Raw genomic sequence first — 21971 nt, forward strand, 5'->3', positions numbered from 1 at the left:
TACTTAATACGCTATTACAAATTCCCTACTACTTGTAAATTTTGAAGGAGCTAATTCTTTATAAACAGTATATCATATTTTGTTTTCTTCCTATATCCTTCCAACCCCAGAGCTATAGAACACATTCTAGAACCACCCCAAAAGCTATTTAGGGAGCATAAGAGAGCAAGTTTTGGTTCAATATATGGAAGACCTTTGCAGATTTCCAGCTGTCCAGAGGGAAAACAGGCTGCCTGAAAAAGGAGTAGCGTCCTCTTCACTGGAGGTGTCCAGTCGTACACTGGGTGAGGTCTTTTGTGGGAAGGATGTAGAGGGTATTTCAATCCTCAGATCGGCAAGATAACTACCCTTCAACATCCCTCTCAACCCCTGATTCTCCAAGTTTATCTGTCTACTTCTATATATTTGTCTTTACCTTCCAGAATCCCCAGACTCAAGGTCTGCCTTGAGTCCCATTTGAATTAAGAGCATCGTAGGTTTGGAATCAAAGGCAGTTCAAGAGGTCTACGTATTAGTATGTGATGGTGCTGCTATCAGTCAGTATAAAACAAAGGCATGAGCAGAGTCAAGGAACAGGGGGGTAAAAAGAGACTCTCTCACATATCCTCCATCAACCAAGCCCTTTTCCATTTCTTTTTGGAAACACATCTACGCTCCCTTCTGCCCGTTATGCAAATGTAGCCTTCCCCAGGGGTAAACATCATTCCTGCCCCAGCACATACAGGTTTTAACACAAAACAGCTAGGTGTTTAAATGACACATGCCCACTTCCTTGTTTCGCCCCAGCTCAGAGGAATCTGCATTAACTGGACCTATGCCTCCCTCACCTTCCTCTCACTTCCTGAGCACTGAATAGTGGCTGGGTCTTGAGGGACTACTTAGACAGATGGGCAGCAGCAGTAACTGTAACAGGACACAAGGACACACAATGGGGCTGGGAGCCTCCTCTCATCCTCTCTCCCACTGAACCCTGTTATACTTGTCATCACTTGGATTTAAAGCATTTCCCAAGGGGAGGGTATAGCTCAGTGGTAGAGCACATGCTTAGCATGCACAAGGTCCTGGGTTCAATCCCTAGTACCTCTATTAAAAATAACCAATAAACTTAATTACTTACCCCCCCCTCAAAATAATTGGAAAAAATAAAAGCATTTCCCAAGATCAAGACTCAGTGGTAAAGGTATCAAAATAGGGGAGGGGATTTGAATGCAAGGATGACAGGAGATGGCCCTTGTCACTCATGGGACACCAGGACTGAGCCAATCAGTTGACGCGGCCTTTGGCCCCGCTGCACTCTCTGCTCCAGCTGCAGCCTCTCAGCACTGTTGCAGGTCAAGGCAGACCACCTCACCAGACAAGGGAAGGAGTCCGTCTGAAGAGTGACTAGAAGGAAAAGCTACCCCACATCTACCTTCCCTGCTCCCCTTTCACCCCGGTTTCTGGTTCAGAGTCACTTACCTTTTTCTTCTTCTTCAGAATCACCTTCACTCCATCCACTGAAACCATAATGCTCACCTTCTTCTTCTTGATGTTCTTGGCTTTGAACTCATACTGCAAAGGAGAAGAGAACAAAGCAATTAGATCAATTAGATCAGTGCATCTGCACGGCCCCAGAGAGCTCATGACCTGGAAAAGAGGGCTACAGATGGGTCCAGGGAGCGGGTGCAGTTTCTGGGGACAAGAAGCACCTCAGGGGATATAAAAGCAGGTGGATGTCTGCAGGAAGGGGCTTGGCAACCTTTGGGTTGGAACAGACACTCTGAATAGTCACTGGTTTCACCACTCAGCTATCAGGTAAGACCACAAGAATGGATTTGATCCATCCTAACAAGGTGAAAACAGAAAACCTTACTTTGAAAGCCTCACCAGAAATCCAGAACCTTCTCTTGGCCACTCCTTTTAACACTCTGATTTTAAGAACTCAATTTAGAGTCTCCCACTCTGTCTACATTCCATCCCTTCCACTGAAAGAAAATCAGTTGATTTTCTTTTGCACAGAGTCAGTGCTGATGCCCCTTGGCGGTCTGGTTTTTAGGGACAAGGACACGACCTGGCTAACTGAGGTAAAGTACTTCTCTTCACATCGTCAGGTCAGGTTCTGGTTTCCAGCTGATCGCGACATACGTCACTCCCCAGTCTGCTGGTCACTTCTCCCACCCCCACAATCACTTTGCTAACAGCTGTCTTTTTCAGCAGGGATCCTGAAAGAAGAGTAAACCGGAGCAAGAGACACATAGGAGAAAGAGAAAGCTTCAACCTCAGACTGCTTCAGAGTCTGGGAGCCCCAAGCCAATTAAGACTAATACAAAAAAGGAGAGCAGACATGTCTGACGGGACAGGGAGAAGTCTGGAGTCTGGCTCAGAACAGGACCTCAGCCATGTAGCAAACCTCTCCAGGTCGGCGGCTGCAAGTTGGTGAAGGCTAGAGTGGTGTCTGATTTGCATGCACTTCAGGACATGGCTACAATCGCAGCGTGGCCCCTGACTGCAGCATTCTGCTCAGATGCAGCGCTAGATGAACCGAAATTACCTCTGGGTGGGCGAGCCAGGGTGAGAATCTGTAAGGCGGCTGACTTTGGCCTTGTGCCTGCTGGGAGAGGTGAACCAGCATCATTTCCCGACCACACCTGCATTCACCTCCGCTCACGTGCTTTCAGTAAACACAGCCTTTCAGCTGTGCCTCCCTTGGGAAGAAGTCACTAAAATCAGGGCTGCTTCTGCCAGTCAGAGGCTGCACTGCCAGAGAGGTGCACTGATGAACTCAGGAGATAAGAGCTGAAGAGTCCCGGGAGCACTCAGAGGTGGACAAAAGCTGCCCCAGACGGGTCAGCCCTCGTCTGCTTTACGGTCTCTGCTTTCCTGCACTATGTCACTCTCACAAGCTCCACAGACTTCCTTCTTCCCTTTTTCCAGCAACAAGGTCAAAGCAGCGAATAAGTACCTACCTACCTCTGCAAGGTACAATGTCACCTCCCAGCCCGGGTTTTAGAGAGCACATCACCTGCTAAACCAGACCCCTAAACGTCTTACATTTCCAGAAGAATCTTGTCGCTAACTGTATCTCTTTCTTGTTTGGTCCCCCTCCCTACTGGTTTCATTCTCTCTGGAACCTTTTTAAAAATCAAGATTCCCCCGGCCAACCCCTTGCCTGTGTATCTGAAACCTTGGCCATGCCTTTAACACCCTGATCTTAAGAACTCAAAGTGTAACTTTCTCTTTGGAACTGGAAAACAGCCTCTAATTCAACCACTGTGCACATAACTCCCAGGTGGCTCCGCTACGGAGTGTGGGCACAGTAACTACATGGAGAAGCATGACCAAATGAGGTGCATTAGAATCTCAATGACAGTGACAATCCAGGTGCTCCCCTTCACAACAGCTGGTGGAATGCTCTGGAGTGCTTCACAATGACAAGGGGCAAGAGAGGCATGAAATAAGGTTCCGGGCCCCGTTACGGCTGCCGGAACATACTACCTGAGTGCTATTTAGAAGGCCTCTTAGGTTGGGCACACTCTGCACCTACTCCACCTGTCCTGTGGTCAGATGTCTCCGACCCTTTCCAGCCGAAGGATATGTACTCAAAGTGCAGCTCCGTCGGCAACTAGGGAAATGAAATCAAACGTCTGAAAAGGTTTGAATCTTTATTATCATAAAACGGTTTATTTATACGGCAATTATACTTCACTTCGACAACCATGTTATTATGCTCACTGAGGGGACAGAAATGGATTTGGAGATGGCAGAGATGACGGGAGTGACTAGGGGAACAGAGGGATGCCCTCCTTTGCCCCCACTCTGCTGCTCTGACGGGCAGGCGGGCCCAGGAGGAAGCACCTGAGCTCCGCAGGACAGGAGTCTAGCCTGCCCAGGCTCTGCCAGGGGCCGGAGGACAAACAGGACTGCTGGTACCACCGTCTGTGGTTCAGGCCAGCCTCCCACAAAGCCCACGCCAACTCTGGAGTCTGTGCCAACAGGTCTGGCTCTCTCCCCGGTGGCCAGACTGACCTGATGTATTTGCTTTGCTAGCCAGAGTCCCACCAGCAAGGACAGACTCAGCCCTACGGGACCTGACCTTTTTGGGAACAAGACAACAGAAGCTCTGGAACACTAACCACTGACTAGAAGGACCGACGTAAAGTGTCTGGGCTTCATAAACAGGGACTTGGGGCCTGGTATGGGAGCAGTGGCCCTGGAATCTAGTGTGCTGTGCCCACCAGCGAGGCCCACAAAGCGGGACTGGGTAGACGGAGGGGTTCAGATACAGCAGGAGCCAGGAGAAAACACTCAACCGAGATGGGAGTAAAAACACTGGCTGGAAGTCAGAGAGCTGCTGTCAGAATTGTCCTGACGCCCCAATGTTTCCTTCTCCCCAGTTTGCAGAAGCACCTCCTAACCCTGTAGGTCTCCAGTCCCAGGCACTGGGTGTCCAAGAAGGGGGAGCAGGAGGTCTGCAGCAGGGGAATGTGTTAATGAAGGGACTGGCCCAGCCTTGGGCTTGAAGCTGTACTACAGAAATAGAAGTAACAGAATTACTCTCTTAGGAATCAGGGGAAGGGTTGGGGCTGCACACACACACACACACACACACACACGCTCGTACACACTCACTCTCAATAGCCTATTTTCAGGACAACATCTAGTCCCCGAAGAACCCCTGTGTGTGTGTTTTCTTTATGAGCTCCTTGGTTCTTCAGTCACATTGTCTACAAACTACTCAGCCTAGTGATGCATTCTCTCACCAGCTACTTAGGAAGCTGGTCCTCTCTCTGTTCTCTGTAAAATTCATTTTGCCCAACTCCTTCCCACTGTCTGCACAATGCTTACAGTCATGAGTCAAGGTGCTCAGAGGCTACTTTCCCAAGAGAGGAGATTCAGTTTGCAAAGGCAGAGTGTGATGCTCTCGCTTGGCAAGTTCTCAGTTTATAGCCAGCTGTGTTCACCACCTTTCTAGAATAAGCCTCACGGCTTTGCTTCTGGTGAATAATCATAAGTGAATTCTGGTAGTGCCATCAAGCACTGAATCACATTCTACCCATAACTGTGGCTTCAAGAGTGAGAACACACCTTCACAACAAAACTGTAAGTACCTCATCTAAAGGCACTGTCTTATAAAGGGTTTGCAGGAAGTCATTTTGCACTTAACATTTGAAAGTTTAATAACTTAGGTAGTAAGATACAAATCTGTGTACACACATGTTCATCACATACTCACAATGGCCCAAAAGTGGAGGCAACCCATGGATCCACTGACGGATGAACGGAGAAACAAAATGTGTTACAGACATATACTAGGGTATTATTCAGCCTTAAAAAGGAAATTCTAACACATGCCCCAACATGGATGAAGCATGAAGACATTATGTTAAATGTCGTTGATGGTAAGACAGAACAGACAGGCAAATGTGTGATTCCACTCACATGAGATCTAAGGGTAGTCAAATTCATAAGGACAGAAAGTAGGATGGTGGTTGTTAGGGGATGGGGAATGGGAGAGAATGAGGAGTTAGTGTTTATGGGTGCAGCGCTTCAGTTTTGAAAGATGAAGAGATCTGCGGGTGGACGGTGGTGATGACTGCACAACAAAGTGAACGCTGTGTGTAGATGCCTTAGGACTGTACATTTAAGAATGGCTGAAATGAAAATCTTTTTGTAATGTATATGTTACCGCAATAAAAGTTAAAAATCTGAAAACACTATAACAAATACATTTCTCCTCGTGGCAAGTCCACTTTAATTCAAGCTGCTTGCAAAAGGTTATTTCTGTCACTCTCCCACATGCAAGTCGAACACGTCGTATTTTTCCAAACTTTCATGTAATTGCATTTGCTACTGTCTATGCCCAGAATGCCCTCCCCCTTACCATCTGCTTGGTGAACTCCTTCTTATTCTTAAATTATCTACTTAGCCTTCTGCACAGCAAAGTCTTGCAGGTCAACTCCCCCTTCCCACATCCTCCCACAGAATTGTGCCATCAGCTTGGTTACTACAGCAACATGTGAGCCTCCATTATCACTCAGCATTGATAGGTTGTTTGTGTATCTCCCCACTAGGTCAGGCCCTCCCTGAGAATGAGAAATATGATTTACACATATTTGTACTCAAGAATATAGCACCAGGGGACAGGAGGGGGATAAATAAACATCCAATAAATTAATGAACCCAGTTGGCAGTGGTTATTCACAGAACCTGAGAAAATATGACACTGTCCACAAAGGTAAAATACATCTTCCAGAAGTTATTTCATTGATTAACAATTTAAGTTATTAAAACCTGGATTCCATTCCATGGGCATAAAGACCTTAGGAAGATCCGACTTTAACTCTTCCATATTCCATAGCACATTGATAAACTCTTTTGCTTGATCCACACTTAAGGAAATAACTTAGAGTCTCCATCATGGGACAATGAGGTAATGAATGGGAATGAATGGTCATGCAGGTAAACCTCTGTTCTCTGGGCCACCCAGCTTCCCTAAGTTCCAGCTCCTGTGCCTGTGGGGACAGAATCTAAGGACCAGGGCTCCCAAGAGCCATGGCAGTCCCTGACACTGTCGTGTGGCTCAGCGACTTGCATTGTTCATTCCTACAAAACCTCAGAAATGCAAGCAAGACAAAGAGCAAAGCTGGTACTGAATCCAGATTCTATAGTACCTTTGAGGCTTCCTGGTACAGACATTTACTTCCTATCTATCAACCTCGAGCCCAGCATAACTTATTTTAGCAACAGACATATCACTGAAAGTTGGGTATAAATAAAATCTCCACAAACTGCAAACTGCTTAAAAGGAAGCAGAGGAGCCACTTTTTAAAGAAAGGAATATTCATTGTCATTGCATCATAAGTGTAAAATATAAGTATTACCCAGCTCTGTAGACAAGGAAATCTAAGACTCCTTTTAAGTCCCATTTGAGGCATCTGATAAAAAGACAGAATTCGAGACTGAGGCCTCAGACATGATCATTCGGCAGGCCCAGGGTAGGGCCAGAAGTTGGGATTTTTTGGATGTGGGAGGTAATAGAGATCAATCACATTATTCATGAACATTACTCTGGGCCATAGAAACATTTGCATCTAGAATTGCCTTATTCAAAATCAGTGTGTCTTGATCATACACATACTATTCTTTTTAAAGCATAGATACTATTGTAACAAAGTATAGTTTCTTATAAAAGCATCTCTGCTATTTGCTGCCATCCATTTTCTAAATCAGAGGTGTTAAAATGACAACTATTATGGTGGGAGGAAATTCTGCTAGGTGGTAGGTATCAGGTGTTCACTCACTGTGTTTTATGCATTTTGCATCTCTGACATTTTTTACGCTAAAAAGTGCATTCCAAATTTATAGATATCTTTTCATAATAGTACAAACATCACCTACACCTTTACGGAAATGAGTACACAGCTCATAGGAAAAGTACAAAAAGAAAATGAACTCATATAGATGTGCAGCCTTACTAATCAGAGACTTTTAAATGACATTCTATTTTTAATGTACCAAATTGTCAAATACTTTTACAAACTGTCTATTATCGTGAGAATGTGATAAGACAGACGCTTATATACTACTGCTGGGAATCTAAATTGGTACAACTTTTTAGGAAAGAAATTTATAAATACGTATCAGTCCTAAAACCTTAATATCATTTGATCTCAGTAATCCTATCAACTAATTACCCTAAAGAAATTATCAGAGACTGGCACACTACGTTCAAGCATTTTCAGTACATCAGTTACACAGAAGCTTAAAAATTTATACTAAAATTCAGCTATACAAAAAAGCAGTTTCTCCTTTTTCCTATAAGCATCTTCCATTTTGCTCTGAAGGCCTTATTTCTACTTACTATGTGAGTTGGGGGAATTTGAAATTTGTCCTCATCAGGTAATTCAGTCTACTTTGGCTTAAAACAGTAGTCCTCAGTTTAACTCATTTTTCCTTTGGACAGTCTTTCAGGATATCTTCCCCTCCCCCTCTTCAGGGAGATCCAAGCTTACAAATGGCAGGAGTAATTTAGAAACTCACAATTTTAAGGGTGAGGAGGGAGATAAAATTTCTCCCTTTCCACTCCCCTCTTAATCTGGCTACACAGGCTGCAGATATACACTGTGATTTTTTTTCTTCTGTTTCACTGAGTTATAATTTACTTATACTATATTAGTTTCAGGTATACAACACAGTGATTTGATATTTTTATACATTACAAAATGATCACCATGACAAGTCTAGCTACCACCTGTCACCATACAGTTATTTCAATATTGACCACAGTCCCTATGCTGGCATTACATCCTCATGATTTATTTATTTTATAGCTGGCAGTTTGTACCTCACCTCAATCTCTTCACCTATTTCATCCCTCCCCACTGAAACCCATCCCCTTTGGCAACCACCAAATTGTTCTCTGTGTCTATGAGTCTACTTCTATTTTGTTGCTTTTGCTTTTTTGATTCCACATATAAATGAAATCATACATGTCTTTCTCTGACTTATTTCACTTAGCCTAATACCCCTTCTAGGTTCATACATGTTGTCACAAATGGCAAGATTTCATTAATTCTTTACAGCTTAGTAATATTTCATTGTGTGTGTGTGTGTATACACACACACATATATACATACACAGTGGCAGTGTCTTTATCCATTCATTGATGGAATCTGAAGTTGCTTCTATATTTTGGCTACTGTAAACAAGGCTGCAATGAACATAGGAGTACACAGAACTTCTTGAATTAGTGTTTACATTTTCTTCAGATAAATACCCAAAAGTGTAATAGCTGCGTCACACGGTAGCTCTATTTTTAGTTTTTTGAGGAACCTCCATATTGTTTCCCACAGTGGCTGCAACGATTTATATTCCCACCAACATGAGGTTTGCATGAGGGTTCCCTTTTCTCCACATTCTCATCATCACTTGTTTCTTGTCTTTTTGATAATGGCCATTCTGTCAGGTGTGGGGTGGTAGCTCACTGTGGTTTCGATTTGTATTTCCTTAACAATTAGTGATGCTGAGCATCTTTTCCCACGCCTATTGGCCGTTTGTATGTCTTCTTCGGAAAAATGTCTATTCAGGTCGTCTGCCAATTTTTTAACTGGGTTGTTTTGATATAAAACTGTATGAGTCTTTTTAATATATTTTGGATGTCAACCCCTTATCAAATATATTTCTAAGCATCTTCTCCCATTCAGTATGTAGCCTTTTCATTTTTGTTGGCTTCCTTCCCTGTGCAAAATCTTCCAAAATACTTCATCAACTAAATTTTATAGGAATCCTTATGTTTGAAATATTTGGGACCACAAATGTTGACCAAATATTTCATCTTAGGGATGAAGAAGCCACTACCCAAAGATGGTTAAAAATAGAAAAGTTCCCCAGCTTCATTAGCAGAAAACTTGAGCCTGCCTGGAACCCCGTATCTTCTGACTCTTGGCTCTTTATGTTTCTCAACATTTGTTCCCTACCGCCCCTCCCCACAGTTCCCCCAAACACCCCTCCCCAGAATCCTGGCTCCAGGAAATAAAATTATTCATTCATTCCTGCATTCATTCAATACATGTGTAATGAGCTCTCTGATGTGCATGCAACCCCACCTTATAACAGGAAGCAAGAAAAGGAGGAAGAACTTATTGGAAACTAGCTTCATAGGATCTGGAATATTCTTGGGCAACTCAATGGAAAGCCTGCAGTCTCCCCCCAGAATTCTTTCCCGTACTAATTGCACTGGCTGCGCTCATTTCCTTTGTTGCTTCCCACCCTGTTCCACACCCAAGGACACATGTCAATGACCTGGGAAGGGTACAGAATGCCAATGAGGTCAGAAAAACATGGTAGAGGGGCCCTCTGAAGATAAGGAGGGCTGCAGGGCAGGAAACATCCAAGTTCACTGCTGCCTGGAGCATGAGGAACAGGGAGAGAGGTTCACACAAACACAGATGTTCTGTGGGAGAGAGGCATTTTCGCCGTGTCGGGATGATGGGAGAGGGCAAATTAAACAGGCCCTTGGATGACAGACAGCGGCCACCTAGAGTGCAGGCAATTGTGGGCTGTGGCCGTGTCCTTGGTTGTGAGCGGGGCAGCCCCTGAGCGGCAGCTGCTCCCTGTAGAGAGGAGACAGGACAGGCCCTGGAATACGGCCATCACTGCTTCCGACTGCGAGCACACTGACGGGTCACGGCGAGCTGAACAATAATCCAAATGATGAAGGGGCCCCAAGGGGCGATTTATGCAGCAAGATGAGTACCACTACCAATAATAATCCACTGCTCTTGGGTTGCTTTTCCCTCCACTAGCTCTTGAGCACATTAAAACCACACATGAGAACCTTTCCCTTTAAAGCAAAAACAGAGGCATAGGTGGGTGAAAAGCCAAAAATAAAACAAACTTCAACTGTGACCGATTCTGTCCTTCCCTAACATCTGACCCAGACCCTCCTCCAAATGCTTAATACGGTACCTAGGAAGCAGGAAGACAAGGGACATAAAATTCATCTGCCACAGGAAGAAAAAAAAGACACAACGATGTCTAAACAGTATAATTCATGTCTACACACACACACACCTAGAAGAAATAAAAGTCTGCCAGTATTTAGTGGAGCCATGAAACAAGGATTTAAGGTTTTCTGCCTCAGACCAAAAATGGTTATGAGACAAATGATGAATCCTTCTGTCTTTCTAAGGCCTTCTCTTTAAAAGAAGGCAATCAGTCATGTTTTGTGACCTCCCTGCAACCCTCACCCTCCACCACACACACCCCCACACTCACCTTGTAAAATTATATGAAAGGATTCAAATCGAGTACTATGAAGTCCCCTGAAGAAGCCACACTGGACAGTGATGCTACTCCACATCAAGCATCTGCAGTCTTAGTTAGCTGCGTGACCTTGGGCACCTAACCTCTCTGGGCACTACTCCTCCCTTCTGTGAAATAAGCATACTGGGTTAGATTGTATCTGAGAACCTTCCCAGCTCTAAGTGTGTCTCAACGTATTACAGACCTCATATCCCCTGTAGGAAGACTGTGATGGGCAAGCCACTGGAGGAAGGCAGGGGAGAAAATCCAGCAACAAGGAAATGAGGGTGTCTGGCAAGGCCAGGTTGATCCCAGAAGCAGAGGTAGAAGATAGGAGAAAGGATGCAGACAGACTGGAAAATAAATTATTAGAGTTCTGCATAGAAAGGAGGATGGAGTTACATTCTTTAGGGTTTTGAAAACAGTGAAGAGAAGAGGGGCAGATGCTGAACATAATCTTGGCACCAGCACTGAGGATTCTAAAAGGAGAGACACTGGAAATGGGAAACCTAGGGAAGACCAGGTACATACATCAAGCATTGGGTTGTAAGAATAAAGAAAATGTCTGGATGAAATCACTGTATGATAGAACAGAACAGGATAAGACTGAAATGGTCTCAATAGCCCATGCCTGGAAAAAGCAGCAATGCTTTCAACAATAACAGCACAGGTGAACACAGAGGCTGTGTTACACATTGAAAAAGTCTACCTTGCACCACAGAATCTGAGCATAGGAATTAGAAGGGATTTAGAGGTCACACAGGCATTCACATGGAACTCCCTTTCCAAGCCTCTCCCAAGTCTGATCCATTCAACATTCCCCCCCTAAGCTTAGACCTATCAGCACAGTGAGAAAGAGATGAGATGAGAAGATCTGGATAACCTGTGCTTGCACTCACTCATTAAGGGTCATTAGAGTTTCCAGGTTCAAGAGGAAAAACAATGGGAAGACCACAGCAGGCAGAACAGATGGCTGCAATGAGTGTTCATGGTTTAATAGAAGGTGTAAAGAAGGACATTCTTGGGAGACATTGAAAAAAGACACTGACGAAATTCGAGGAGGAGGAAAACAAAATCAGGCTTAGGAGGGCTCTTAGATATAACAGTGCTGTCTCTGTCAAGGGGTCATTCAGTCTCTGACAATACTGGCAGCTTTTCTAAATCTACTCACAGAAGTTTCCACTTACATGATTCTCTAAAGCAGTGCTTCTCAAACTTTAAAGTCCATGTGAATCACCTGGGGATCTTGTTAAACTACAAAGTCTTCAGGTGGGGGTGTGTGGGGGTGTGTGGGGGTGGGAGAAGTACTGCACTTCTAACAAGGTCCCATGGGACGCTGACACTCCTGGTGTCATGGACCAATGTGGACCACACTTTGAGTAGCAAGGCGCCAGAGCCAGAGTATGTAAGTCCAAAAGGTATTTGGATATGTCAGCTGTTTGAACGAATGACCTCTAAGGCTTTCATTAGTGCTAATATTCTGATTCCTCCCAATTGTGTATGTCAATATTCTGGGTTACATCAAAACTGAGACAGGGTGTTTCTCACGAAGAGCCACGTTAAGATGGGCAAAAACCGAGCTCTAATATACGAATGATAAAAATACAGTATCCAGAGCACAAGTTCCCAGACTGAAGTGGAATCTGAAGAGTTACTGACCTGCTTTCAATCATAACAACTTCCTACTGTCAGTAGGTGGCAATATTTCCTCGGGGTCTAAGGAGTTGGAAAGTGGCATGAAGGTTCTCAGCTCTGGCTGTACAGGGGGACCACTGGGAAACTTGAGAAATCCTGGTATCTGGATCCCTCTCCCAGAAATGGATTTAATTTCGTCTGGATGTGCAGCAAAGGCTGAGGATCACTGAAGCAGGATAAGGTGTAGGAGACCCAGAGAAACAAAGATGCCAGGAGGAGTAAGAGGTAAATGCTGGTCACATCACCCCTAAGTCCCTGAGTCTCCCCCTCCCACACCAGAGCTGACTCAGATGCACCACATAATCTCCACTCCATCTCATCTGCCCCGTAAGCCCATCACCATTAGCTTACTCCACGGCTGCGCCAGATTTTACTTCCTCCAAATTCCTATGGCAACAGATGATACTGGATCAAAAGATGCCAGGATGGTTTATGCAGGAAAAGCACGGATATCCTTTGTTTTGTGCAAGACTCAGTTTTAACTTTAGCAAAGTGCCCTACCCCAAAACTCATCTCCAGTACCAGCCTCAACTCCATAAGTTGGCAACATTTTTCCGTAAAGAACAAGGGAGTAAATATTTCATGCTCTGAGGGCCATGTGGTCTCTGTTCCAACTATTCTACTCTGTCACTGTAGCACAAAAGCAGCCATAGACAAAACATAGATCAATGGCTATAGCTATGGACCAATAAAACTTTATTTATAAAAAAAAGGCAGTGAGCTGGATTTAACCTGTGATCCATAACCTTCTTTTCCCTATCTGAGTTTCTTCTGAATTTTCTACCTTTTCCCTATGACAGGTATCAAGCACAACCCCCAAGGCACATGCAGTACACAAATGAGACCACTGCATGGAGACTGGAAAATGTGCAAGGGAGCCTTGGGAGGCAGTGGGATTTGAGACATGGACCTATTCTGACTATTCAGAAATGCAGATGAAAATACGGAGAAGGAAGGAAGGAAGGAAAAAGGAAAGGAAAGGAAAGGAAAGGAAAGGAAAGGAAAGGAAAGGAAAGGAAAGGAAAGGAAAGGAAAGGAGAGGAGAGGAGAGGAGAGGAGAGGAGAGGAGAGGAGAGGAGAGGAGAGGAGAGGAAGGAGAAAGGAAAGGGAAGGGAAGGGAAGGAGGAAGGGAAGGGAAGGGGAGGGGAGGGGAGGGGAGGGAAGAGAAAATACAGAGAAGAAATCCTACTAAGAGCTGCAAAATCGCCAGAGAGATTTCTGACACGGGGGCCTATTCCTGAGATTCTTTTCCCCTAAAGCAACAATCTGTGATCTGAGACCAATTTTCACCACCTCAAATGGAAACCTAAAGCCAAACTTGTCAGGAAAAGAGGATGAACTCCTGGGAGTGAGATGGGACCAGACCACGTAAACAAATGAACTATGACATCAGCCTCACGCCTTATGCAAAGATTAATTCAAAATAGATCACAGGTTTATAGTTCAATATGAAAAACTGATCACAGGTTTAAATGTGAAACTATACAACTTTTAGAACAGAAGAAAATTTTCATGACCTGAGGTTGTATGGAATTCTTACACATGACACCCAAAGCATGATCTATCAAAAAAAAAAAAAAGATAAATTGGACTTCATCAAAATTTAAAACCTTTGTTCTGTGGAAGCCAGTTTGAGTGAATAAAAAAGACAAGCTATAGACTGGAAGAAAATAATTGCAAATTACCCATCTGACAAAAGACACATCCAAAACATACAAAGGACATCTGAAAACTGAGTAATAAAAAACCACCCAAGTAGAGACAGGGCAAAAGCCTTGAACAGAACTTCATCAGAGGATAAATGGAAGGCAAATAAGCACATGAGAAGGAGCCAACGAGGCTGAGTGGTTGGTTCAGTGTTGCTGTGTGACAGGAGGAACTGGGACTGCGGTGAGAGTCCTGCCTATAAAACTGGACTGAAAAATTACTTTTGCACATCGGAGCTTCTGAAATCTGCATCTTGAACCTCAGGGTCTACTGAGACATGTCCAGACCTCATTACAGCTCCCTAAGACAACTGGATAATCCTGAGTCTGGAATAATGGTCTACCATGAAAAGATGTTCCACATCATTAGCCATTAGGGGAATGCAGATTAAAACCGTGATGAGATCCCACTGTGTACCCATCTGAATATCTAAATTGAAAAATATTACTACCACCGAGCGCTGGTGAGGATAGACAGAGCAAACGGGCTTCCCATACTTTGCTGATGGGGGTGCAAAGCAGCACAACCACCCTGGGAAGCTGTTCCAAAGTTTCTCATCAACATACACGTACCACACCCCCAGCAACACCTCAGCTAGGCATCTACCCTAGAGAAAGAAAATCTTCTGTTCCCACCAACACCTGTACATGAATGTTCAGTGCTCTACTTATAATCGCCAAAATTAGAAACAACCCAAATATCCTTCAAACAGGTGAACTGATAAACTGTGGTGCATCTATGTATTGAAATACTACAGAAAAATACAAGGGAAATAGGTGCTTCATGAGTGATGAAGTGTTGCCATAAAAAAAGTTACAGGTAAATTGGCTGGAATGTGAAAAAAAATTAATAAAAATGAATTGAACTACTGATACACACAAAACCTGAAAGTTTCATTAGGCTGAATGAAAGATGCCTGTCTCTAAACGTTACAAACTGTATGAGTCCAGTTATGTAACTGTCTCAAAAAGGCAAAACTGTAGTGGCAGAGAACAAATCGGGGTAGCTGCCAGGGCGTAGGGGTGGGAGAGGATATGACTACAAAGAGACAGCACCAGGCAGATATTAGGGGTGAGTAACAGTTCTGTGTCCTGATCCTGGTGGTGGTGGTCACACAAACCTATACATAAATTAAAATTCATAGAATTGTAGATAAAATCTATCTTACCCTGTTAGTTTTAAAAATTAAATTAAACTACTTTGGGCTGGAGGAAACATCAGGATGGGGGATGCATCCCTACCTCCTGCTCAGGAGTCCCCCACTCCTCCAGGGTTGGTACAGACTGAAGGTGAGGAGCACTGTCCCCACCAAGGTGCAAATTAGAATGATGATTTTGGACCCTCTGCCTCCCAGGTCAAAGGCAGGGCCTCCCAGTGGTGGCCAACAGGACCAGCCCAGCCAGGAGAACCACACCCTGGCCTAAGGAGATGAGGGAAGTCTTCCCAGCCACAAGGTTCCATCCAGCTGCACACAGCCAGTCCAGGTGTTTGCTGCCTGGATCACCATGCTGAGGCAATGGACACTCAGAAGGTCATCCAACTGCTACGTCTCCAAGCCTGCTCGACTGTCTCCAGTAACAGCCTCTATGAGAAGCCATGGTTCCTATTGCCTTGGAGAGCTATAATCAGGCCTGGATATGACTCTATAGGCCCTAGACTTCAAGATTAAATTCCAGCATTCCCAGGCAGAAATCATTTCTCAGCCTAGCTTCCTAGTTCTACTGTCCCACAGCAACACCGAGCCTACCACCCTGTTGGTTTCTGAACATCTCTGCCTGTCACTGAATCCACGCCAAGCAAGGGCGAAGGTACTCGTGACTCAGACAGAAGGACAAGCTGAATAATGAACGCACATCCGGAGCAGCCAGTGGAGGGAAGGCCCGCAGGGGAGCAGCTAAGGAAATCATCTGGCGATCATCTGTTTGAGAGGAAGAGGGAATCCAGTGTGTTCGGTTTTTCCTCACACCATCCCTGTCTAAGGTCTTCAGTCACATTGCTGCCTCTCTGGGCTTGTTTCTCCTCCTCAGAGCATCAGATGTCTGTGCCTCTTTCCCTGGACAGAGTGCTGAGTGGACAAGGGAAATCTATGTGGCTGGCAGCATCCCCAGCGTCCATCAGCCACTCTTCTGGAACACACACTGCAGAATTCCCTTCCTGTCCTCAACGCATGCTGCAAGCAGGAAAGATGCTGTTACGAGGAATCAAGAAAGTCCTCAGTACACGAGGAAAACAGCCAGCTTGGTGGTCATTACTACTGATCTGAATGCTAAGCTCGTGCCCTGGGAACCAGCATGCACACAAGGCTGAAGCGGTGTCTCCTATTTTCAAAGGCCACTTCCTCTCCACTCTACCATAATATCGTTGCCACTAAGATACTCACTCTAATTTAGTCACATGTTAGTTTTTTCCACCACAGCTTTTGATGAATTTCAGAGCACTTTCAAATGTATTATCCTATTTAACCTTGGCCAGTGCTCACCAACTTGGCCTTCATATCTTTCTTCCCTTTCTCCCCTTAAGTTATTTCAGCCACACACATCTTACTCCTTTGTCAGAAAAAAGTAAACACTCTACCCTCAGTGGACCCCTGGGGGGGGTGTTCTGAGGATCATGCTGTGGGTTGAGGAGACACAAAAACTGCACCCTGTCACTATCCTGATCTTCCTGCAACACTATATTAAATGGTTCTGATCAAAAATTTTTTCTAAAAACCCACTGCCCAAGAAACTGAAAACTGATACTCAATACTTCTACCAATTGACCCAAAGTGGCCAGTTTTCCTTCCCCCACCAAGCTATTTGACTGAAACATGTGGTTTTCTAAGCTTTACTCCTCAGAGCCCTATGTTTGGTGAGAGAGTCTCAGACCCCTACTCCAGGACTGAGGAACTGTGTAGGCAGAGATGGGCAAGCACCCACCCCCCATCTGCATCCAACAGAAGCTACAGCTCTCATGTCTATGATGTTGGAGTTCCATGCAATATTCTGCTTGACAAAAGGGGTCTTGGCTGTAAAAAAGAAAAATTTGAAAACCACCAACTTTTGTGAAATGCTAGGTTGCAATAGTTCAATTGCACTGTGCATCATGAAGATACTGGATTTTATCATGTCTGCAGTTACTTAATGCAATTACTACCTTAAAACTTCTTGCTTGCTCCCTTTATCCATCCAAAGCATTTCCATAAGTTCTACTTCAAATATCACCCCATAAAAACCTCCCCTGACTGCCATAAAAACCATTCCACTACCAGGTGGAATGCCTTCCACACTGCTATGGCAATTAGCACTCGGGGGATTGGTTTGATAACACTGCTGTATATTAAATGCCTCTAATACTCTTAACTTGGAACATTGTTCTTTCTCATCTTCTCAACCGAAATGTAAGTTCTTTGAAAACAGGAGCTACACAGGTTCAGCTTTATACTCTCTTTAGCAACTATTATAGGATTTCCATACAAATGTAAAGACCTGACTGACAACGCAGAAAGATCTCTCTGGCTGCTGTGTAGAGAATACAAGAAGGCAAGGGAGGAAGCAAGGAACACAAAAAGGGGGCTAACTGCCCAGCGACGTGAGCAAGTGTGCAAGTTAAGAGTAACCCTACCCATACGTAGAGGCAGACGGATCCAGTGCACAGCCTCTTGGCTAGTTGCCATTTGATTTTAGAGGAAGACAGTCTTCCAAATACGGCCAATATTCTCCTTCAATTTATTTTTCCTTTTAAAACGCTTGGCTATTCTAATGACCACGATAAAGGAGAGTTACGGCGTCACAAATTCTGAGAATTACAGATTCAAGTCTTCGGACTCTCAGCCCAATAGTTCGAAAAGCTGCATCAGTTTAGGAAACAGACTTGGCCTGTTTGAATCTTTCCCTAAGAGGTTAACACCTTTTAGAAAATCAAGCCACTGAGTGGACCAGTAAATTGTTTTCTTTACTATTTTTTGAAAGAAATTTTTTTTAAAAAATAGTAAAAATAGTGGCTATAGCCCTTAGAAAAATCTCTCTAAGGGTCACTTTGTTTTGTAGCAATCACATTCTGAGCCCAAATAAAAGTAACTTCTAGGACTAAGCTCTACAATAACATGTCATTTTAAAACAATTTATTGGCTTGGAATAATTGTGTCCCTCAAAAGAACAATTTTTCTCCAGGCTAACATGAGCTCAGTTTCTTTTATTTCTTCCCAACCCTTTTTTTGATCAGGATGATACTAGGTTGCAACCAATTACATTCAGATCACTGCTCAAAAATGAACACTGATTTTTAAAACTTGAATGTGTTTATTCATTCCAGCTCCCAAAATATCAGCCATTCTCTCTCTCTTAGAATGTTTCAAGTTATTTCTCAGAAAAGGTAGAAAAAAGTCCCTCGTTTCATATCTCTGTATCTTTTAACTCCCCCGTCTCGTCAACACAAAGAAGAGGAAATTCAATTTAAAATCAAGGAAATTATATTTGATAAAGAATGATTAGGATAACCAAGGAGCCTCAAGGATATTTTACAGTAAGAAACTGGCTGCAAGGTGACTGGCAGTTTCCAAACTCAATGAGCTTAAAAGAGAGTATGAGCCTTCCTCTGGTGATACACTGCGGCCTTTTCTAAGATAACACAGGGCAGCTACCATTGGAGAAGGAATCAGTCCTTGAGGTGCCTTGGTTTGCCTGGATGTGCCTTGAATACTCGAGTCCTTTCCTTTTCACTGTGCTGGTTATTCAGTGGGTTCTTTCCATCTGAAAACTTCAATCTATCATTTTTCTTACATTGCTTGACAAACTCCTCCTATTTGTTTTTTTCTGTTCTCTCGGTTTTAAAAACCCATGTTTATCAGATGTTGGACTTCCCAGGTTGATTCTCTGATGTGCTAATCTTTTCTTTCCTACCTTGTATTTTGACTCTAATTTTTGGCTGATTTCTCTTCCTCTCTCTTCTCCCTTCTCTGCTCTCTCTCTGTCTCTCTCTCTCAGCCTTTCAACTGACTTCTTTTTTTAGTTTGACCATCCTATTTTTAATTTTGGAGAGTTCTCTGATTATTTTTTTTCATAGCATCCTGTTTTTATTTTAGGATATAGTGTCTTAACTCTAGTTTTGTTTTTTTCAAGTATTCTGCTGTTTTCTCCAGCTTCCTCCTTCCAGTTATTTATTTTTGTTTCTCTGTTTATTATCTGGATCACTTCCTCAAATAGTTCATGATTCTGGGCTGCCCACCCCTATTTGAGAAGAAAGTCAAAAGCTGACTGGAAATGCTCTGCGTGTGGGTGGGGCTAGTCTCACTGACAAGGGAGCTTCCCTGTAGAGGGATGAGGATGCCAACTGGCCTTCCAGTTTCAGGAATCTTCAAATGTCAAGGCCTACATATCTCTTCTCTGGGCCCATTCGGTTTTGTCAGAGATAAACCTTCTCACCATCAATATTCTGAAACAAGGAGAGAGTTCTAGGGTCTCACCAATTCAATATGAAGACTTCTACTTAAGATTTTTTTTTTAATATCTTGGCATTTTACCTCTGCCTTTTGCAACAACTGGTACCCTCTGCATCTTGAGCCTTTCCAGAGTTCTCCCACATCCGTCATCTGATGCTGCCTCTGTTCAATTGAAGTCATCAATTCTGTCTTTTTTTAAAAAGTCACTGAAATCTTTTTATTGATCACTTCCTCTCCTGTTCTTTGTTCTAATGGTTATTTCAGTGAGGCTTTGTGAGGAAAAGATCAATACATGGAGAATCCACCAGGTTTCATGACCATTCCCTAACATGGGTAGGGCCCTCTGGGGAAGTTCTGTGTGATTCTCCACACCAGTTTTAGCGATGTTAAAGCTCTAACAGAAGCAGCGTCTTCTCTCTTCAAACAGTGGGGCAGATACAGCACTTTGATCACCTGCTAGTTTTTCTACTTACACCAGGGCTACTACACATCTTTCTTTGGCTGGGTCAAAGTCCAAGTAATTACTCACTATATGTCATTATGACCTGTTTCTATTTGTCTGACCGCTGCCACCAACAAACAAAAGAGACAAGAACCATATGGGCCACCTCCACTACTTTGTGCCACAGAAGAGAGAGGAAGCTCTTAGGCACAGGAACTAGTAGCAGAATGCAATGATTCCATTATTTTCAGAAACTGTAAAAAGGGGTCGAGTCTTCCATGTGCCTCTGTTAAGAATTCACTTTACCACCAACTTAACAGCTACAGAAATGCAGTCATTATACTGTGGCCTAACATTCCATGGCTCACTACTGAAATGTGTATCTGCTAGGAAGAAAAGGACAAAAGGTGAGAATTATAACCATCCTGGTGAAATGTTTTAACAATTAACAGGTTCTTCTATCAGGACTAGTTAGAAACCCAGCATTCAACAGAAGACAATGCAGAACTATCCCAGAAAATGAAGACAGATAGCCCTTTGGTCAAAGCCTTCAACAACAAAAGTAACCACATATAAGACTCAATAGGGAGAAAAATGCCAAGAACCAGAAGACAATGGGGTCACTGACACCAATGAGATTAAAAAGTGATCCTCTGATAGCCAGTATTAAAGTGGCGGTAAAGATAATTAGCATCAGGTGTTGATATCAGAAAGGGAAATCAGAAATGAAAGGGAATCAGAATCTTCTTACCAGGTGATTCATGGTTATAGACCTCCATGCCCACTTAACACCTAAAGCCTTCCCGGATATCAGCAAACAGCATCTGGCGTTCCCGTACACACGCCACATGCTTGGCAACATCCTATTACTGACATGACTTCACTGATATTTCTCTTTCACTGTTAACTTTCACTTGTTTATATTTTGCTTCCCCAGTAAAATGGAGAGCCTGGGAACCAGGAACTTGCAGCCCAGTGGTCAAGAACTTAGGTTTCACAGTCTTATGCAGAGATTACCTGTAACTTCCTGATACACATTGCTTTCTCCTCCTACAGTAACAGAACCCCAATTTTTAACTGGCATATAGCCACCCAGAGTAATGACTTCGTTTCCCAGCCTCTCTTGCAGTTGATTTGGCCATAAGGCTAAGTTCTAGCCAATGGGACATAAACAGAAGTACCCTATGGCAGCTTCGAGAAACCTTCCTTAAGAGACAGTTATGTGCATCTCCTTTGCCCCTTCCTGGCCTCAGACAAAGCCATGTTGGACCAAAAAATCAAGGCAACTTCAGGTGGAGCCAACGTCTCTGACACCAAGGCTACCAAACCACCTTGGGACAATATTTACATGAGAAAGAAAAACTTCTACCTTGTGTAAGCTTCTGTCATTTTAGGTTTTTCTGTTCCTCACAACTGAACTTAACATTATTAAATACAAAGTCACACAGATTTGGGTTCAAGTCTCAGCTCAGTCACCTTCTAGCTGAATGGTTTCAGGCACATCAGCCACCCCAGTTCCAAACCTCTTCTGTAAAATGGGATCAGTCTAACCTGGAGTTGTTAAGAATCACACAAATTCACGTAAAACTGTAACTGAGGATTTTCATAAGGAAAATGAGCTTATATGAGGAAGATGTGCTCTAGTCAAGAAAGAAAAGAAAGGCTTCCTCGAGGAAGTGACACCTAACATTTAAATCACAAATAGAAGCTAATTAGGCAAAGAAGGGAGGAAAGATATTCCAGGCAAATGTCACCACACAGGCAAAAACCCTGGGCTGGAGGGAGTACAGAGGCCACAAGAATGGAAAGAAAATCAGTGTGACCCCAGGAAAGACAAGGAGAGGAGCAGCGAAAAGAGGCTAAAGACGTAGACAGGGGGCCCCCTTGCACTTCTAAGGCCATGTTAAGAAGCATGGCCTTTAGCC

At 43.7% G+C, this 21971-nt stretch overlaps 1 protein-coding gene across 6 annotated transcripts in view; it reads right to left on the reverse strand.

Annotated features, from left to right (window-relative positions):
- The window catches only part of LOC102546089 (carboxyl-terminal PDZ ligand of neuronal nitric oxide synthase protein), a 279781-nt gene that overhangs the window by 88965 nt on the left and 168845 nt on the right, over positions 1–21971 (reverse strand). For 4 of the 6 annotated variants that reach the window (XM_006209048.4, XM_006209047.4, XM_072946224.1 and 1 more), the window contains one exon: positions 1459–1551. In XM_006209048.4, coding sequence (XP_006209110.2) covers positions 1459–1551 — 93 coding nt within the window. Of the gene's footprint in view, positions 1–1458; positions 1552–5860; positions 5913–10756; positions 10840–21971 lie in introns of those variants that run through there. The other 2 variants (XM_072946223.1, XM_072946222.1) reach the window with 2 other exon arrangements.

This window comes from Vicugna pacos, chromosome 21 (assembly GCF_048564905.1).
Source record: "Vicugna pacos chromosome 21, VicPac4, whole genome shotgun sequence".
Taxonomy (NCBI): domain Eukaryota; kingdom Metazoa; phylum Chordata; class Mammalia; order Artiodactyla; family Camelidae; genus Vicugna; species Vicugna pacos.